The 16,752-nt window shown below is 38.9% G+C and overlaps 1 protein-coding gene across 1 annotated transcript in view; it reads right to left on the bottom strand.

Annotated features, from left to right (window-relative positions):
* Positions 1-233: 233 nt before the first annotated feature.
* The window catches only part of LOC126109712 (cyclin-dependent kinase 2-like), a 39,747-nt gene continuing 23,228 nt past the window's right edge, over positions 234-16,752 (bottom strand). Inside the window, exons 3-5 of the mRNA XM_049914766.1 lie at positions 10,820-11,092; positions 7,073-7,276; positions 234-563 (exon numbers count right to left, since the gene is read on the bottom strand). Coding sequence (XP_049770723.1) covers positions 444-563; positions 7,073-7,276; positions 10,820-11,092 — 597 coding nt within the window. The 3' untranslated portion in view covers positions 234-443. The remainder of the gene's footprint in view (positions 564-7,072; positions 7,277-10,819; positions 11,093-16,752) is intronic.

Raw genomic sequence — 16,752 nt, forward strand, 5'->3', positions numbered from 1 at the left:
CTGTAGAGTTCATTTTTTAAACAGTGTAGCATTTGAAATTCTTTAACAAAAACTGAACAAATTGTATAATGTTGGAGGACATTAAGAAAGAATTTTCTGAGTAGTTGTGTGCATGCAGTACTAAATAGAAGAACGTTCAAAAATCATTTAAATGTGACAAACCAATTCCACAATTACTGAAAACTCATTCTTTGGGAAAGTAAAAGCTTTATGAAATGAGTAGTTAATAAACATTTATTTAAAATTACATAATATATTAATATCTCAAACATTTCAAAATATAAACAAAAAATCTTGATTCACGTATGTCCCTGCACACAACAGAACAATCACTCCAAAAGAAATTTAAGTGCCACAAGTGTTCCACTGTACAACAATCACAGAGGCAAAAAATACTGACTCCTCAGACTTCACATGTTTGCACTGACACTGTGTTTCACACATCAGCCTTTACTCTTCACCTTGACTTCTGGTGGAATAACGAGATGCACTCCTCTGAAATATGGGTGCTGCAGAGCCTGCCGAGCAGATATCCTCTTCCGAGGATCATAAGTCACCAGTTTCTGTGAACAAAAAATGTGTTAACAATTACAATCTGTGCCTGTCTGAACACTAATGAGTTACAGTATTATTTGGCAAACATGTTGGGGAAACAGAAAATTGTTACTGTTGTTGTTATTGGGGTGTAGGCCGATGGTCGAGCAATGGTGAGGAGATTATCAGCAACCTTAGAAATGTTAAAAGAAATTAATATGGTGAAAAGTGCTAAAAAACATTGACCCACACAATCACTCAATATCACAAGCCACAAAACACCGGAGATACAGTGAAAGGTACTAAACATGGGATGAAAACAGAAATAATACGACAGAGGAGTTGAAACAATGGCACAGGGATATGTATCTGGCTGACCATGGGTGAGCCAGTAAACCTGCTAACAATAACGTCTCCCTAAAATTTTTGGAACAAATCAGACAGATCACAAAACCTTAAAAACTCTTAGCCACATGTGTTTCAGTGTCACTGAGGGCAGATCTGCTGGCTAATCTGCCACTGCCCTCTGGTCCAAAAATAAAGTCTAGTAACATGTGGCGCATAGTGATTTGTATGCAACCATCACCACACATTGGAGGGGCCTCTCACTGGAGCGAGAAGCCAGATGGCTGAAAGGAGATATGCCATGACTGGGTAGTGGGCTTTACTAGATGCTGCTTATTATATGTCACTTCCAGTGGATCGTCTCCCTATTGACGCTAATGCTAAACTTCGATAGCGAGTTGATAGCACACAGGGAGATGGCACCTGAAATAACAGAGTATCAGAACACACCTCCTTAGCTACTACATCTGCCCCTTCAGTCTCTCCAATACCCAGCTGGTACCCAGCAGTAACACATCTCCTTCCACAACGCCTGTACTTGGGGGTGAGCATCCTTGATATTCTGGACTACTTTATCTGCTTAGTACAAGTGTTGTAGAGAGTGAAGGTTACTCATAAAAACTGAAGAGACAAGGAATTTAGCCCTCGAAGCAGATCTCATCTGCTACAGTGCACGCAAGATTGCACATAATTCCATGTCAAAGACAGTAAAGTCCTCGAGGACATGACCAGGGAAAACGACAGAGCAACCAACGGAGTCTCCCTGTTTCGACCCAAAGGCACACTTGTAGCTGCATGACTGCTCTGCTGAGAAGCCCAGACACTCACCAGTTTGGTGCCTCTGCTGTCACACAACTACACTCACGCCCCTGGCCAGGCTTGCAGACAGTGCACTTCTCATATCACACACACCTCAGAATCACATCTTTACACAATATTAACCCTTTTGCTGCTACAGATGTGCTCCCTGCGTTCCATGCTGAGCGAAGCTTTGTCGTTGCTGTATTGCTCACCAAATAGTGCTATCCATGCTGAGAGATGGTGTTCCAGCTACAGAAATACTTATCCGATTTTAAGAAAACTTTTTGGTGAAAAAAATTTGTTTCTGCACACCGTATGGTCTGGTAGCTTTGCTTGATGAAGGAAAATTTCTTTCCTTATCTGTCATAGTTACTGTTCGGCATCAAAGTAAATAATGCACAGCAAAATTTTAAAGAGTTTGCAGAGGTAAAAAAGCATTGTATAAACTATGCCTATGGTTAATTTTAGCACAAACATTGATGTGTATGAAATCTACATCAGGTACCAAAATTTTATTCAAAATTGAGATCATAAGAATATCTCATTTTGTTCTCGAGATACCAATTTTTATACCCAGTGGACGGGCATGTGAGATGTGGCCATTTCCGCCCCAAAGCTTCGGGAACCATGTGGTCATAACAATTGTCACATTTCATAAACAGTTCAACACATCGAACCGAGTTTTTCTGCAAATGATAGCACGCAAAGAGGCAGGTGTGTTGTATGATAAACACTCTGAACTTTATTTTGTTAACTGTTATGTGGAAATAACTTGCCTGCCTTAGTGAGGGATCAGCACGGACAGGACATGAAAAGACATCAATAGCATTCGAAGAAAACCCAGGAGCCGAATTGAAACAAGTTATCCTCACCTAGTGAGTGGTGGAGTATGCCGAGTCAACTCACCCACAGCAGTCAAAGAGTTAACAATGATTTAACATGTTATCAGTATGTTTATTATGTTCTCAACTAGCCCTGCAAACTATTCTAGAGACATTCAGCACATCTGCCTTTCACTGTTGCTAATAGAGTGAACAATGCATTCTTAAGTCCCTTAGCCTTTTCTTTTCGAATCACACCTGTGCCTGATATTAATCCCTATAAGAAGTGCCCAAACTTGTTTCTTCATGGTTTTTACTTCCTCTGCCAAATCACTGAAACTGGCTCTTTCCCTTTTCCCTTTTGTGATAGGTTTGCAAATAGTGTGCATTGAGCTAAGTGGTGTCTATGAGGAAGGTGACTTGCTAAACTTTACTGATCACTACTGCATCCGGTCAACTGCATTCAATTCTTTCATCAGTTATTAAACTGCAATTCCCTTAAATTTTGAATTTGTCATATCTTACAACAAGGAAAGGATAATAGGTACAATGCTGCATGGAAGGAAGTCTCATTATGTCACACTGTCGCCCCAGGCTTTAAATGAATTATGTTGGTGATATGCTTTTCATTCTGATGCTAATTCGCTCTACTTTGTATTTTGGATTGCCTAATGAGGATCAAGGCATATTTTTTACATACAGTTTCGGTTTAAGAACAGTAAATGTTTTTGATGGGTAATGTTCAGTTTTATGCATTACAAGTCCTCATTGAAGAAGCCGTAAAAAGTTTTAGGTTGTGTATATCAATTCATAGGCTCAACCACCACGATCCTCCATCATAAACACATTTTCCCCTAGAAGATCATGTGAAACATCTAGTTGAGGTGATATTTTCTCAGGTGCCAAACTACTTTCATCTTCTCACTGCACATTTCCTTCCTTTCATACAACCAACTTCTTCCTGTCTTTGATTTCTTTACTTCTTCATTCACTTTCCAGTTGAGTATTTTGAGGAATTATTACTACTATTGAGCGAAACAACTGCCAGAAACTGTGGCTGTGTGTGTGAGTGGTGTTTCCGTGAGTGTGTGTGTATGTTGTCCATTTTTGACAAAGGCCTTCTTGACCGAAAGCTAACTTTCCACTAGTCTTTTTGTTGTGCCTTTCTGTGATTCAGCATCTCCACTATTTGGCAAGTAGCAATTATCCTTTTCATTATTTTGTTACATTCCACCCTGGATTTTTCACTGTTTAATACTTTGACCTGATGTACGCAATAGTTACATATCACCCCCCCCCCAAATTCCCTTTCATTTATTCTTAACTATATCATTAGTGAAGAAAGGTGAACAAGTAAGAATGTTTGTACAGAAAGAGAGATACTACAGTTTTTTTATGTTTTTAATATGTAATGGCACAAGTTTGGGTTGTGAGAATTTCTAGCAGATGCGAAAAGTGGGCCCTGTGACAGCTGAAACTAAACAGATTCCAGGAAACAGCCATAATCTTTGTCAACAGATTGCAGCTATGGATTCAGATAAATGCTACAGGAAGACACTCTGAAAGAATTAAATGTTGTAATGGTCAACAAAAAGTGTATTTTAGGTCAAGAGGCTATGAACTTTCGTCAATGTACAAAGAATATGGTGTCTGGTGAGCTAGTTAATAATATTACCTGACAATAGAGATCTTGTGGAATAAGTTAATGTATTTTTGATCTGAAACAAAATGTAGCTTAGGTTTAGTTTATCAATTACTGGAGAATTATTTCATATGTATGTTTCTATATATAATAAATGTCTAATATTCCATATGAATCTTTGTTTAAATCAAGGCCTATATCAACACACTGCTACTCAAACTGACATATTTTTCATTTCCATTCACAGCATTTCTTGCTCACCACACGAGTCTGAAAAGAAACGTTTGGCTCAGCAGCCACATACTGTAAGTAAATGTGGGCTGTTAAGAGTGTATCACTAAGTACTAGCATGGCCATAACTCTTTTCATAGCCAACACAATAAGGAATAATGTTGAATGAGAATGATATTTACCTGCAGGAGGCAATCTGTTCCCTATCGATAATGGGAGGTCCATTAGTTAATGAACAGAATCACGAAACGTGGTATCACAGGGTTGCTACACTCAAAACTTTTTTTTGTATAAACAACAGGATTGATCAAAAATCTACTCACCAAGTGGCGGCAGAAAACACTCACTCATAAAAGGTTGTAATTAGGCAAGCTTATGGAGTATGTGGCTCCTCCTCCAGGCAGAAGGGTTGAAGGGGAAAGAAGAAGAGGGAAGGAAAAGGACTGGAAAGGTCTAAGAAAAGGGATAGATTTCAGGAAAGACACACACAACCACAGGTCAGGGGAGACTTACCGCACAGGATGAGAAGGAAAGACTGATTGTTGGAGACTGCACCTGACGAGATTTCAAAACACACAAGCTTTAAGGTGGAAGACAGGGTAATATGCAAGACAGAGATTACTGCTTAAACATCATGCATAAGTTAATAAGAGTGACAAACTCAGCACGCTGTACATAATGAGTGGGGGGGGGGGGGGGGGCAATGAAAAACAGACAGGTAAAACAGTGAAAGATGCAGAAAACAAAAACGGCAGGAAGACTAGTTACTGTCTGGAAATGCTGAGACAGAAAAAATTAATGTAAGTTAAGGACAGGTGGGTTGTGAGAACCAAGGACATGTTGTAGCACTAGTTCCCACCTGCAGAGTTCGAAGAAACCAATGCCTGGGGGAAGAATCCAGATGGGGCGTGTGGTGAAACACACACGGAGGTCTTGACTGTCGTGTTGTAGAGCATGCTCTGCAACTGGATATTGCGTGTTGTCAGTAAACACCCTCTGCATATGCCCATTCATCCTAATTGCTAATTTGGTGTAAGTCACGCAGATGTAAAAGGCCGAAGTGTTTACGTAACAGTTGGTATATGACGTGTCGTTTCACAGGTGGCTTAACCTTTGATAGTAAATGTTTTGCCAGTTACAGGGCTGCTATAGGTGGTGGTAGGGCAAATGTTGCAGCAGGGACAGTCACAGGGGTAGGAACCAGAGGGTAGGGAGATGGGTGCAGAAAGAGCACAGGGTCTGACAAAAATATTGTCGAGATTGGGATGGTGACGAAAGCTATTCTAGGTGTGATCGGCAGAATTTCAAATAGAATGAATCTCATATCAGGGCATGGCTGGTGGGGTAATTACGTGCAGCGAATGCTGAGGTGACAATGGTGGTGTATTGCTGAAACAGTCTGCATTGGAACAATTACGTTTGCTATATGGGAGAGATTGTTTGACATGGAAAGGATAGCAACTGTCAAAATGTAAGTACTGTTGGTTGTTGATAGGTTTAATGTGGATGGAAGGGTGTAGCTGGCCTTCGGTGAGGACGAGATCAACATTAAGGAAAGTGCCATGGAATTTGGAATAGGACCTTGTGTAATTTAATAGGGAGAAGGTATTTAGAGATTCCAGAAATTTTACCTGGTCAGTCTCACCATGACTCCACATGGTAAAGATGTCATTTGTGTGTGTGTGTGTGTGTGTGTGTGTGTGTGTGTGTGTGTGTGTGTGTGTGTGTGGTGAGGAGGGTAGTGTCAAGAAACTCCTCATTAATTAGTGGTTACAGGGAGCGGGGCTTATTTCCTTTGTGGTATTTAAGAATTCGTGATTTATAAAATTCAATAAAATTAAATTTCAATATACAGTGAAAGATTCAGAATTCCCTGAGGTTTTGCGAAATTACTGTAATTCCTTGAGAATTCCAGGTTTTCCAGAAGAATTGCCACCCTATATCATAATATGTACTTTGACAAAAAGCACTGCTGGGCATTTCTTGCAGCTAACACAATTTGATTATGAAGACCAAAGCATATATTGTCCTTGAATTACTGTGAAATTATATATTAAAATTTTCAATTAGAACTATGAGGCCAGAATTCTCTAAAATAAATAATATTGTTCTTTTGTTTTCACACTCAATTATTAAACAACACCAAGATAAAATCTACAGGTACCACATACAGCTGCCACCATCACATTTCCCAGCACATTAGCACAAAAATGGTGTGTCTTGTACAGATCTTAAAGCAGTATATACCTTAAACTGCAAACTTTTATAACATGCAAGTATAAATATGAAAACCTCTAAGTATAGCATGTCAACCTCAATGCATACTTTATGTTTTTCATTTTTTCGATTCTGGACTTGCAATGTTTAATATTTCTTGTGTGTGTGTGTGTGTGTGTGTGTGTGTGTCCAATCTTAGGCGTTTGTGTGTTTGTGCAACAATACAGTGATGTTTCCACATCATCATGGGTCCTGTGCCGTGACTGGCCAACACAAGCAAACTGAGCAGCCATCATATTGATTTAAGTGTTTGTGAAGCTGACATGTTTTAGTTGGTGATTCTCATATTTACATTTGTGTATCACAAAAATATGCAGTGTAAGTGTGAGATACTGTGCGTGACTTTACAGTGTGTTTATAGATTGGGAAAAATTAATATAGAAAGCTTACACATCATTAATTATTAAGTGAAAGCACTTACTAGGAAAAGCTCTAGTCCATCATTAGGCATTCTAGGTAAGATGTCCTGCAGATCTTGTGGTTCCCACCGTGGAAACAAAGGTTTGTAATCGGGCAACTGTGATACACCTGGCCAACCCTCCTCCGTCGGTGTACCCAAAGTGCGAAATATCCTGAAAAGCTGATCAATCTCTGAATCCCCAGGAAACATTGCTCGCCTTGTCGTCTGAAAGAAACATCAATGTTTAACAGTAATTAATATTACATCAAGAACTGAAATGGCTGGTACATCAGTAACAGAGATATTTGCACAGCTACAAGAGAAAATTTAAAAACTAAAGTTTACTGCAAATTTTGTACGAAAAACGTCAAACACCAAACCATTTAAATTTAAAAGTTTCTGGGTGTGTTGGATACGAGACATTATTCAGAGTGACTGCAAAGTTCCGACAATCTCCTGCATTACCAAGCAATTAAACTGAAAATTTTCATTTTTGTTTTTAAAATTACATATTTCAGCTTCAGGTTTTATCTGTGACTAACTTCTCAAAACACTGCACTTTGTTGATAACTTTATTGGGCTTTCAAGGGAGTGGTCAAACTTAACATGTCGAAATCTGCCATAATTTTCGGCATTCACAGTTAACACTACATTAAATATAACCATCTGTATTTGGACACCAAATAGTAGACATTAATGTAGAGTGTGTCCACCCTTCGCCTGTAAAACGGCTCAAACTCTGCTGGGAACACTTTCAATAATGCGTTTGATGTCTGTGGAGGAAGGACAGCCCATTCTTTCTCAAGAGCCAAAACCAGTAAAGGTACTGCTAATACTACTGAAGTCTAAGGGATGTTTTCGTCATAATTCATTATAAAGGGTCAGGTCAGGACACTGGAGAGGCCAGTCGATTTCAGTAACGTTCTTGACCACAAACCACCCCTTCACATATGCTGCTTCAAGTAATTTCTTGCTGATAAAAGGAATCAGTCTCCGAAAAGTCCTTTACTCTACACACTACACAATGCCATAAAATATGTTCATATCCTTCCACATTTAGTGTTTTCTTACGTGTTACACTCCCATACCATAAAACCATCTCATCTGTATTTCACTAATGACAATATACGTGAGGACAGGTAACATTCTTCAGGTAATTAGCATACCTAAACACTGCTGTAGTATCGCCACAGGGTATTGTATAATTCATCACAAGTCCTCTACTGTCCAGTGGCTCTCCTCTTCACCACCTCAAGTGCCGCTTAGCATTGACTATAGAAATGTGTGGTTCCAAAACTAGAAAATTCTCTGCTGAAAGTGTTTCGTTATTAAAGATGTGTTTCGTGTAGTATCTCTAGGTTATCTGTAACTAGAATCTTGTTACGTAACAGTTTACTCACAAATCTATGTAGCAGCAATTAATGAGATAACTAAGGTAATGGTGAGAAATAAAGTGATTCGCTTCTCCCAAGCAGCAGAGACCACAACAGTCTAATGTAAAAGTCACCGATATGGTGGCATGAAAGTGACAGCCGCGGTTGTCAAATATAAACGGAGGAAAGCCTTATTTGGCAAGTGAAAACCTCTATTTAAAAGTGTAAAATTACAACATTAATAAATTAAATATGTATGAGCACAGGATTAGGAACCAAAAAGGAGCTCATCAAACCATGGCAATATGTGGTGCGAACGTAGGATAGCAATCATAGCTCTGAACCACATGGTAAACAACTACTGCTCTAGACAATGTATATGGTGAAACAAGCCCAAAGCCGCAAGATGCACAATATATTGACCTTCTGAATCCATCCCTTAGAATCCTTGCGAAGTTGGGTGCATGATGGTAGCCAAATGGCCTCTCTGTGGGAAATCTTAGCTCTGATCTTCATGTTGCGGGGATTGTGAGGGGGACTGAGAAGGGCTGCATATCGGCATATCCCTTTCGAGGTTCCTCGACCGAATGAGCAGCATGCGTCTGGGGATTTTGGGATTGCTTGCTTACGACTGTGATTTATGGCTGTGGTCAACTAACCATTTTTCACCCTGCATATTGCCACGGTTTAGTGAATTCCTTTATGGTTCCTAATCCGGTACCCACACATATTTGTTCTTACATTAATGTTTTATTTTCACACTTTTAACTTAAAGATTTTCATGTGCCATTTGAGGCTTTCCTATGTTTATATTTGACGACTACGGCTTTCACTTTAAAATCACCATATCAATGGCTTTTAAATATGACTATGCAGTTTCCGCTGATTAGGGAAAATGTATCACTTTACTTCTCATCTTTAGCTTAGCTATCTCACTGATCAGTGCTACATAGGTTCACGAATAAACTGTTATGTAACAAGATTGTTATTACTAATTACAGATAATTTAAACATGCACTAACCATGAGAAACACATCATTATTAATAAAACACCTGCAGCAGAAACTGTTTTCTATTTTTGGAACACTGAATCACTGTTGCTGCATCAGGCCAAAATGGAGTGGAGTACGCGTTCAGAAGCGTGTGGCTTAAGAGGAGCTCCCTGACCGTTATATCTCATTCTTTTTAAGTCCCTGTGCAGAGTCCTTGTGCTATCTGGACTTCGCCACTTCAGAATCACTCTCCAAACAGTTGAGTCATGTTGAAATATCCATGACAGTTTTGTTACTCACATGACATCGAAGTCAACATCCAAAGTCACTGAACTCACCTGATTGGCCCATTCTGATGGTGCTAATTTTCTCTAGTAACCAAGCAATAATTTCCCGCCTCCTTTTATACTGGCACACCTGCTTCTCAACATATTTTGTTCAATTTCACATTACATAAAGGTCTATCGGTCCATTATGGCCAGGGGACATATATAAAATAACCCAAAAAAGATGTCTGAATATCTCCGATCACACAGTGTACAAGCCATATGTCAGATACCAATACACTCTGGAAGAGCCAGAGGAGAGAAAATTGTTTCCTGGCTTGGAGAGAGGTGCATACCCTTGGATATTGCTGCCTGTTGTTACAGCACGCGCACAGCTCAGGATAAGAGAATTGTGGTAGTCTTATTGTTGGCGCCACACTCACTTACGAGAAATGTTGTTTCAAGGTTTTGATAAAAACAGAACCTACTCTTTTTTTTCAATACTCTCTTTGGAAAAGTTTCAGTATCACATTGTTCCAACCAAATTTTGTACTTCAAAAATTTATTCTGCATGATCAATCTCAACATGCAAGTGATGGTAACTGAGTGAATGGTTTTCTGCTCGCTATGTAGATATGCAGCAATTGCCTACTGATGCCACTGATAGCAAATGTATGAAGATTATAATTTGGGTAAAATGGTAACTGAATTTTGAGACAACCATTTAAATAGTGTAACAACTACAGCATAGTTTTTGACATATTTTGCTATCAACGGGCACTTGTGTGTGTTCTTTTATTGTACATGACAAATTTTCTTTGTAATTAAAGTTTAATTTTGGTGTTATTCTCTTGTTTATGTTTTAATGATGTAGTAGTGGGCTAAAGTAAAATTCTTTGTTAGAGTATCAGGTCTTACAAGTCAAAATCACACAATTTTAACTGGAAACTAAGACAATGAAAAATTCCCTACCTTTTCCCAGATTTCCCAGGCGTATATGCCCTGTATATACGATTTTCAAAATAATGCTGATGTCTACTAAAAATCCACACCAATGCCCACAAAAAAGCAAGAGACTTAATATTAGTCTCTAAAACATCTTATTAGAACTGCCAAAAAAAGATATACAAATCTTACCATCTCGGCAAAGATGCAACCCAGACTCCAAACATCGACAGCTGTTGTGTAGAGCTTGCTGCCCAGCAGAATTTCTGGTGCGCGGTACCACAGAGTGACCACCTCGTGGGTGTACGTGTGCACGGGTATGCCGAACGCCCGCGCCAGTCCAAAGTCCGCCAGCTTGATGTAGCCATGCTGGTCTATCAGCAGGTTCTGAGGCTTCAGGTCCCTGTGAAGAACACAGCAGCCGTGGCAGTAGGCCAGGCCACTGAGCAGCTGGTGGGCATAGCTCTGCAAAAACAGGTGCTACTCATGTAATAAAACATTACTTTTTTTTCACAACTACATCGATCACATTAAACACATCAATGGAAATTCACTTCAAACAACGTGGTAGTGTAAATAGCCACATACTGTGAAACTTTTAAAGACAGTTAATCAAGAATGGTGAGTATAAACCAAAATTCGTGCATGGTGTACACACACACACACACACACACACACACACACACACACACACACACACACACAGAGAGAGAGAGAGAGAGAGAGAGAGAGAGAGAGAGAGAGAGAGAGAGAGAGAGAGAGAGAACGAGAACAGATCACGACTTCGTTGGTTTAACCATTGCTTCTACTGTCCAATAGGAGTTGAAATTCTAACTTAACATTTATAATTTTTAATTTGTGTCTGCATTTAAATGACCTAGATATGTAGATATATGTTCTCAACAACGTATGCATACAAAATTTTTAACTTAAAGTTTTTTCTCTTCTTTTCAGTATTCACACCTTTTACAAATTAACTAAACATTACACTGTAAAGGTTTAGTTAAGAATGTTCAATTCCAGTGATGCCATATCTGGCAATTTTTTTTTTAAAAAAGAAAAACTTGTAGCGTTACTTCTACTTCAGAAAATCTTCAATAATTGTGAAGGGGGAGGGGGGCGTAAAGAATACATCAGAAAAAATTAGCCTTTCCCAAATTCAAACTTGTGTTTGCTGCTTTCCTAACAAACATTTCTGTCCTTAATACAAGAATGCTGTATTTATATAATGACAGGGAATGAAGTGAATAAAGGAGAAGCAAAAGAATTAATAAGCCTCAAATTCAGAAATTCTACACTACTACAATTTCACTTGCAAAAAAGGTACAAAATACACTGTTCAAAATTATCTAGTAAAATTCTGTAAACTGCAGGCGGTGATGATCTACTAATGTATCTCATCTTTGACGGGTATAAATACCTCATTCTTTGTTTAGTATTCACTTTTACGTGTAATACAACAGAGACTAATCTCATTTTATCTAGACACTGATAATTTGGGAGTGCAAAAATGTGTGTTGTCTAGCATACATGTATTTTTTTAAAGTATTTGATCACACTCTTAAATTTTCACTTGTGTCATTTGTATGTGGTGATTTCACATACAACTGCATATATATTAGAGCCAGTAAGAGTCCAGTGTCCGCATATTAAGGTGTTTTAGCTTTTAAAAATTATAAATTTTGCCAAAATATACTAATTTTAATAAATTTTACTGAAATACAGAGATTTTGCATTCATCACACTTTAAAATCTACTTAAAGCACGACACATTGGAGTAACCATTTTTTACTCTTCCAAACATTTCGCATTTATAGCACAAGCGAATTTTCCATATCTGTACAGACACTGAACTACCTCATCGAAAGCATACCGTATTTACTCGAATGTAAGCCACACTCGAATCTAAGCCGCACCTGAAAAATGAGACTCGAAATAAAGGAAAAAAAAAAAAATTCCCAAATCTATAAGCCGCACCTGAAATTTGAGACTCTAAATTCAAGGGGAGAGAAAAGTTTTAGGCCGCACCTCCAAATCGAAACAAAGTTGGTCCATTGTAATATGAGACACAGTTTAGGTCGAATGAATGACGATACAGCTACAGCAGTTTGGTTCGAGTCGAAAGCTTAGCAGTTAAGCTTTACAAGGTAGCCATTGCTATGCGTCAGGCGCTCCGTCCGTATTTATACGGATACCCTTTCTTTTTCACGTGCTTCGTCTGGTTTGAATCGATTGCTTATTTTGCTTTGATCTGATAAGTGCCGTTTTCTATGTTGTAGGTGTTTACGTCAGTCACTCCAAGCTGAAAATGCATTACTATACTGTGTCATGCGTTTGTCGCATTCTGATAGTGCGTGTTTACGGCCTGTCGCTGCTCGCAGCATGGCTTGCTTTTGTGCGCGCTACCGCCGCCTACAATTAAAAAAAGAGAGGAATCGTCTCATTAGCGAAACAATGGCAAGAGACTGCTATTTGTTGTTTCTTACACTGCTGCTTTCTTTGATAATGATCAACAAGAACCAAATAATAGACTGCGTATGATAGAACATGTTCTGAACGAGAGTTTGGCGAAAATTTTTCTCCATTTGAAAATCTTTGTGGCCGCTTCTTCAGTACATCAAATTCTGCACAGAAATTAGTCATCTTAGATTTAAAAATCTAGTCAGTTGCCGTGCTTCATTTCTGACTGTATCACTATTAGGAATAAGAGTAATACGAATATAAACATGACACGATATGTATATTCTTCCGCGTTTGCTGTTGTCTCACTCTAGTTTTGTAGTTTATTTGGCAGACAGGATTTAAATGAGATGGAAGCAAACACGAAAGAATACATGGCAAAATGTTTATATTCGTATTATTCTTATGGTGAAGAGAATACTGCATGTGATTCACATTTCATCAGGTTTCTATTAGCAACCATCTCTCCTCACAGGTAGGAAAAAATTCAGAACGCAGAGTTGGCCATATTGACAAAAATCCCAGTATTACGTCGGATTTTCCTAGTACATTGAAATTCGAAGATGAACAATACGGAATTTGTATTTACTTCGTTGGATAATGTATGAAAATGCAGTGGTCGAAACTCGGGCAGAGAAAAAAAGCTCGTCTTCCAATTTTTTTTTTTAATTTTATTTACTGACGCAGAGGTTTTGGCGCCAGTATTTATCTTTGTGCCTACAAAGGATGCTTGTGTAGCGCTACATATATTCGACGGCAGAAGTTAGTTGTGGCGGCTCGTATCAACATTTTTCAGAACTTCAGCTTGCTTTGCACTCGATTCTAAGCCGCAGGCGGTTTTTTGGATTACAAAAACCGGAAAAAAAGTGTGGCTTAGATTCAAGTAAATACGGTATGGGAACCTTTAGGTAATGCAGGACTGACTGCTGCATGTCACGAGAGAGAAACCCACCAGTGGGGAGTACTATGTTCTCAGTGAACAAGCAGTAACAGCAGAGGAGAGCTCAGTGACTTTGAATGTGAATTATACTCCGTTCATCATAAGAATAAACCTGAGGCACGCTCACGCCACAGCACACCTACACTGGTGGTGTTACGCTCTTGGAAGTAGGTCCTACTTATGTATTATAACTAAGTTAAATGAAACTTTAAGATATTCAAATGTATGTGGGCTGCCCCCCCCCCCTTTTTTTAAACCTCCGATAGGCTATAAATAAAAGACAAGTTCATAGAAAACAATTATTTTATAACCAAAAATTTTGTACACTTATGGTTACTTTTCAATATAATCACCAAAAAGATTGAGACATTTATCGTATCTGTGGATAAGCTTTGCAATACTCTCTTCAAAAAATGTTGCTACCAATGATGGCAAATAAGCATTGACGTTGTTTTAAAGATCTTCATTGATTTGAAAGTACTACCCTCCTAGCCATGTCTTCAGTTCAGGGGAAAGGTGAAAGTTGCTGGGTGCTACGTAAGGACTGTACGACGGATGATCGAAAATGTCCCCACTGAATTTGTCAAGGAGCTGTTGGGTTGTGCCAGCAGTGTGTGGACAGCGTGGTCATGGATCAACAGGATTTCTGAAGTCAGCATTCCTCTTTCTTTTGACAGCTCTCCGCAAATGTCGTAAAGTTCACAATAAGCAGTTGCATTGATAATGGTTCCAGGCTGCATAAACTCTACAAGCAACACACCTTTTTGGTCTCAAAACATGGAAGCCATAACTTTTCTGTTGTTGAATGTTCGAATTTTTTTGGTTTGTTTGGTGAATTTGGATGCATCCATTGTTATGAATGTCGTTTTGTTTCCAGTGGATCATACTGGATCCAAGTTTTGTCTCCAGTAACAATTGATTTCAGAAAGTTCTCCCCTTCATTGTCGATAACAGCCAAGGAAATTCAAAGCTGACACCATTCAGTGACTTTTGTGGGCGTCTGTTTGGAACCCAACGAGTTTTTTGTAGCCTAAATGTTCAGTAATGATGAGAGTGTATGGCAGAGCCTGAAACTTTCGGAATTTCCATAGACAAAGCAGTTATGGTGAACCTATGATTTTCTTTAACCATTCTGTCAACTCGTTCAACAAGGTCAGCTGTAACGACAGACTTGCGTCCTCGGCCCCTTCATCACGCATGTCATTTCGGCCATCTTTAAACTTTCAGCACAACTCACCGTCAGTCATGAAATTATCACCGTGCACTCTGCTCATTCTCCAATGAATTTCTGCTGCACTATCCCCTTCTGCTTGCAGAAACCGAATTACACGTCATAATTCACACTAGGCAGGAGCAACAATGATGGCAGCCACGTTTACGTGGCTGTAGTGCAATGCAGAGTGACGTCCTGATGTCAGCAATGGCAGAGTGTGTAGTGAGAGTGTTGCACAGTAGCCTACAGCACATGTCCACTTTCTGCCGCTCGCGTAGCTTCTATACGAAGCGATCGGAGGTTGAAAGGGGGGGTTATTACGAGCCATCAACCTTTTTCTTAATCATGCTTTAGTTATGCATTTTTATTTCAAAAATCGTGCACAGTCACAGCCTCCGCACTGCTTGTCATGCTGTTAATACGGAAGTATGAAAATGGCTGAGGCTGCTTCCTGTTCCGTAATGAAACGCGTGTGGAACACGATTAAAAGGTGCTGAAAAATAGGTTCAGCTTAATGTTTGTCATAAATTTACAAGTAATCGGCTTTGAAGTTTTTCTACGGATTGTGTTAGATACAGATGTTCACAGCTGCACATTCGAGTTATAGCAGAAGTGGTACCATAGTAGCTCGACACCTGTGCCATTTTATGGTTCACTGGTTGAAGTCTCACATGTGTCAAATTTTTTTTTTTTTTTTTCAGTTTAATACACATAGATCTCGTAATTGTAAAATTAATCATAATTTTTTATAAGTAATGCACATCTTGTTTTAATTACATATTGCACGCGAAATTCCTGTTTTCATTTCAAATACAAATTCTCAATTATCTATATTTTATGAAAGATTATTGAGAAAGGCTGTTCTAAATCACAGTATCAAGCACACCATACAAATGCTGCACTTTTACATTTGCCACTGTACCATTACAATACGAACGTAACGGAACTGATCCAGAACCAAGTTACAGGATTTGGCCCGAGAAAGAACAAGACCGTTAATCTGCTAGACATACTGGAATTAACGCACACAGTGTTTTCACATCACTGTCGAATGCTGGTGGGATACAGAACGGCAAGTCATAAAAGAAGAGGAGAAAATGCAGCGCCTGGGTGGCTTCATGGATTCTGTTATTGATCGACGCATTATCAACATAGCAGATAGCAGTTCCAGAACTGAAATGTATTTCTTGGATTCAGATAAGAAAAGAGCTAAGAGATTACCAGACGACTGACTGTAACTAATATCTTAAGTGACTTCAGTATTCAACAGTATGGTGAAATCCTTTCTGTATGCTTTTGCATCACACACAGCTCACTCAGAAAAAAATTTTCATCGTTCTTGTTTGTAATTAGAATACAATGTCTGGTGAGAACGAGTGAATTTTATGCTTTGCATCCGGTCACCTAAGCGCACAGTAGTGTTGGATTTTTGCCGAATATTATTTCACTCTCTTTAAAAATTAAATGACATACGAAGCAATATTGTTTCTTTGCCCATCTATTTTACATCTG

This window comes from Schistocerca cancellata, chromosome 12, assembly GCF_023864275.1.
Source record: "Schistocerca cancellata isolate TAMUIC-IGC-003103 chromosome 12, iqSchCanc2.1, whole genome shotgun sequence".
Lineage (NCBI taxonomy): Eukaryota > Metazoa > Arthropoda > Insecta > Orthoptera > Acrididae > Schistocerca > Schistocerca cancellata.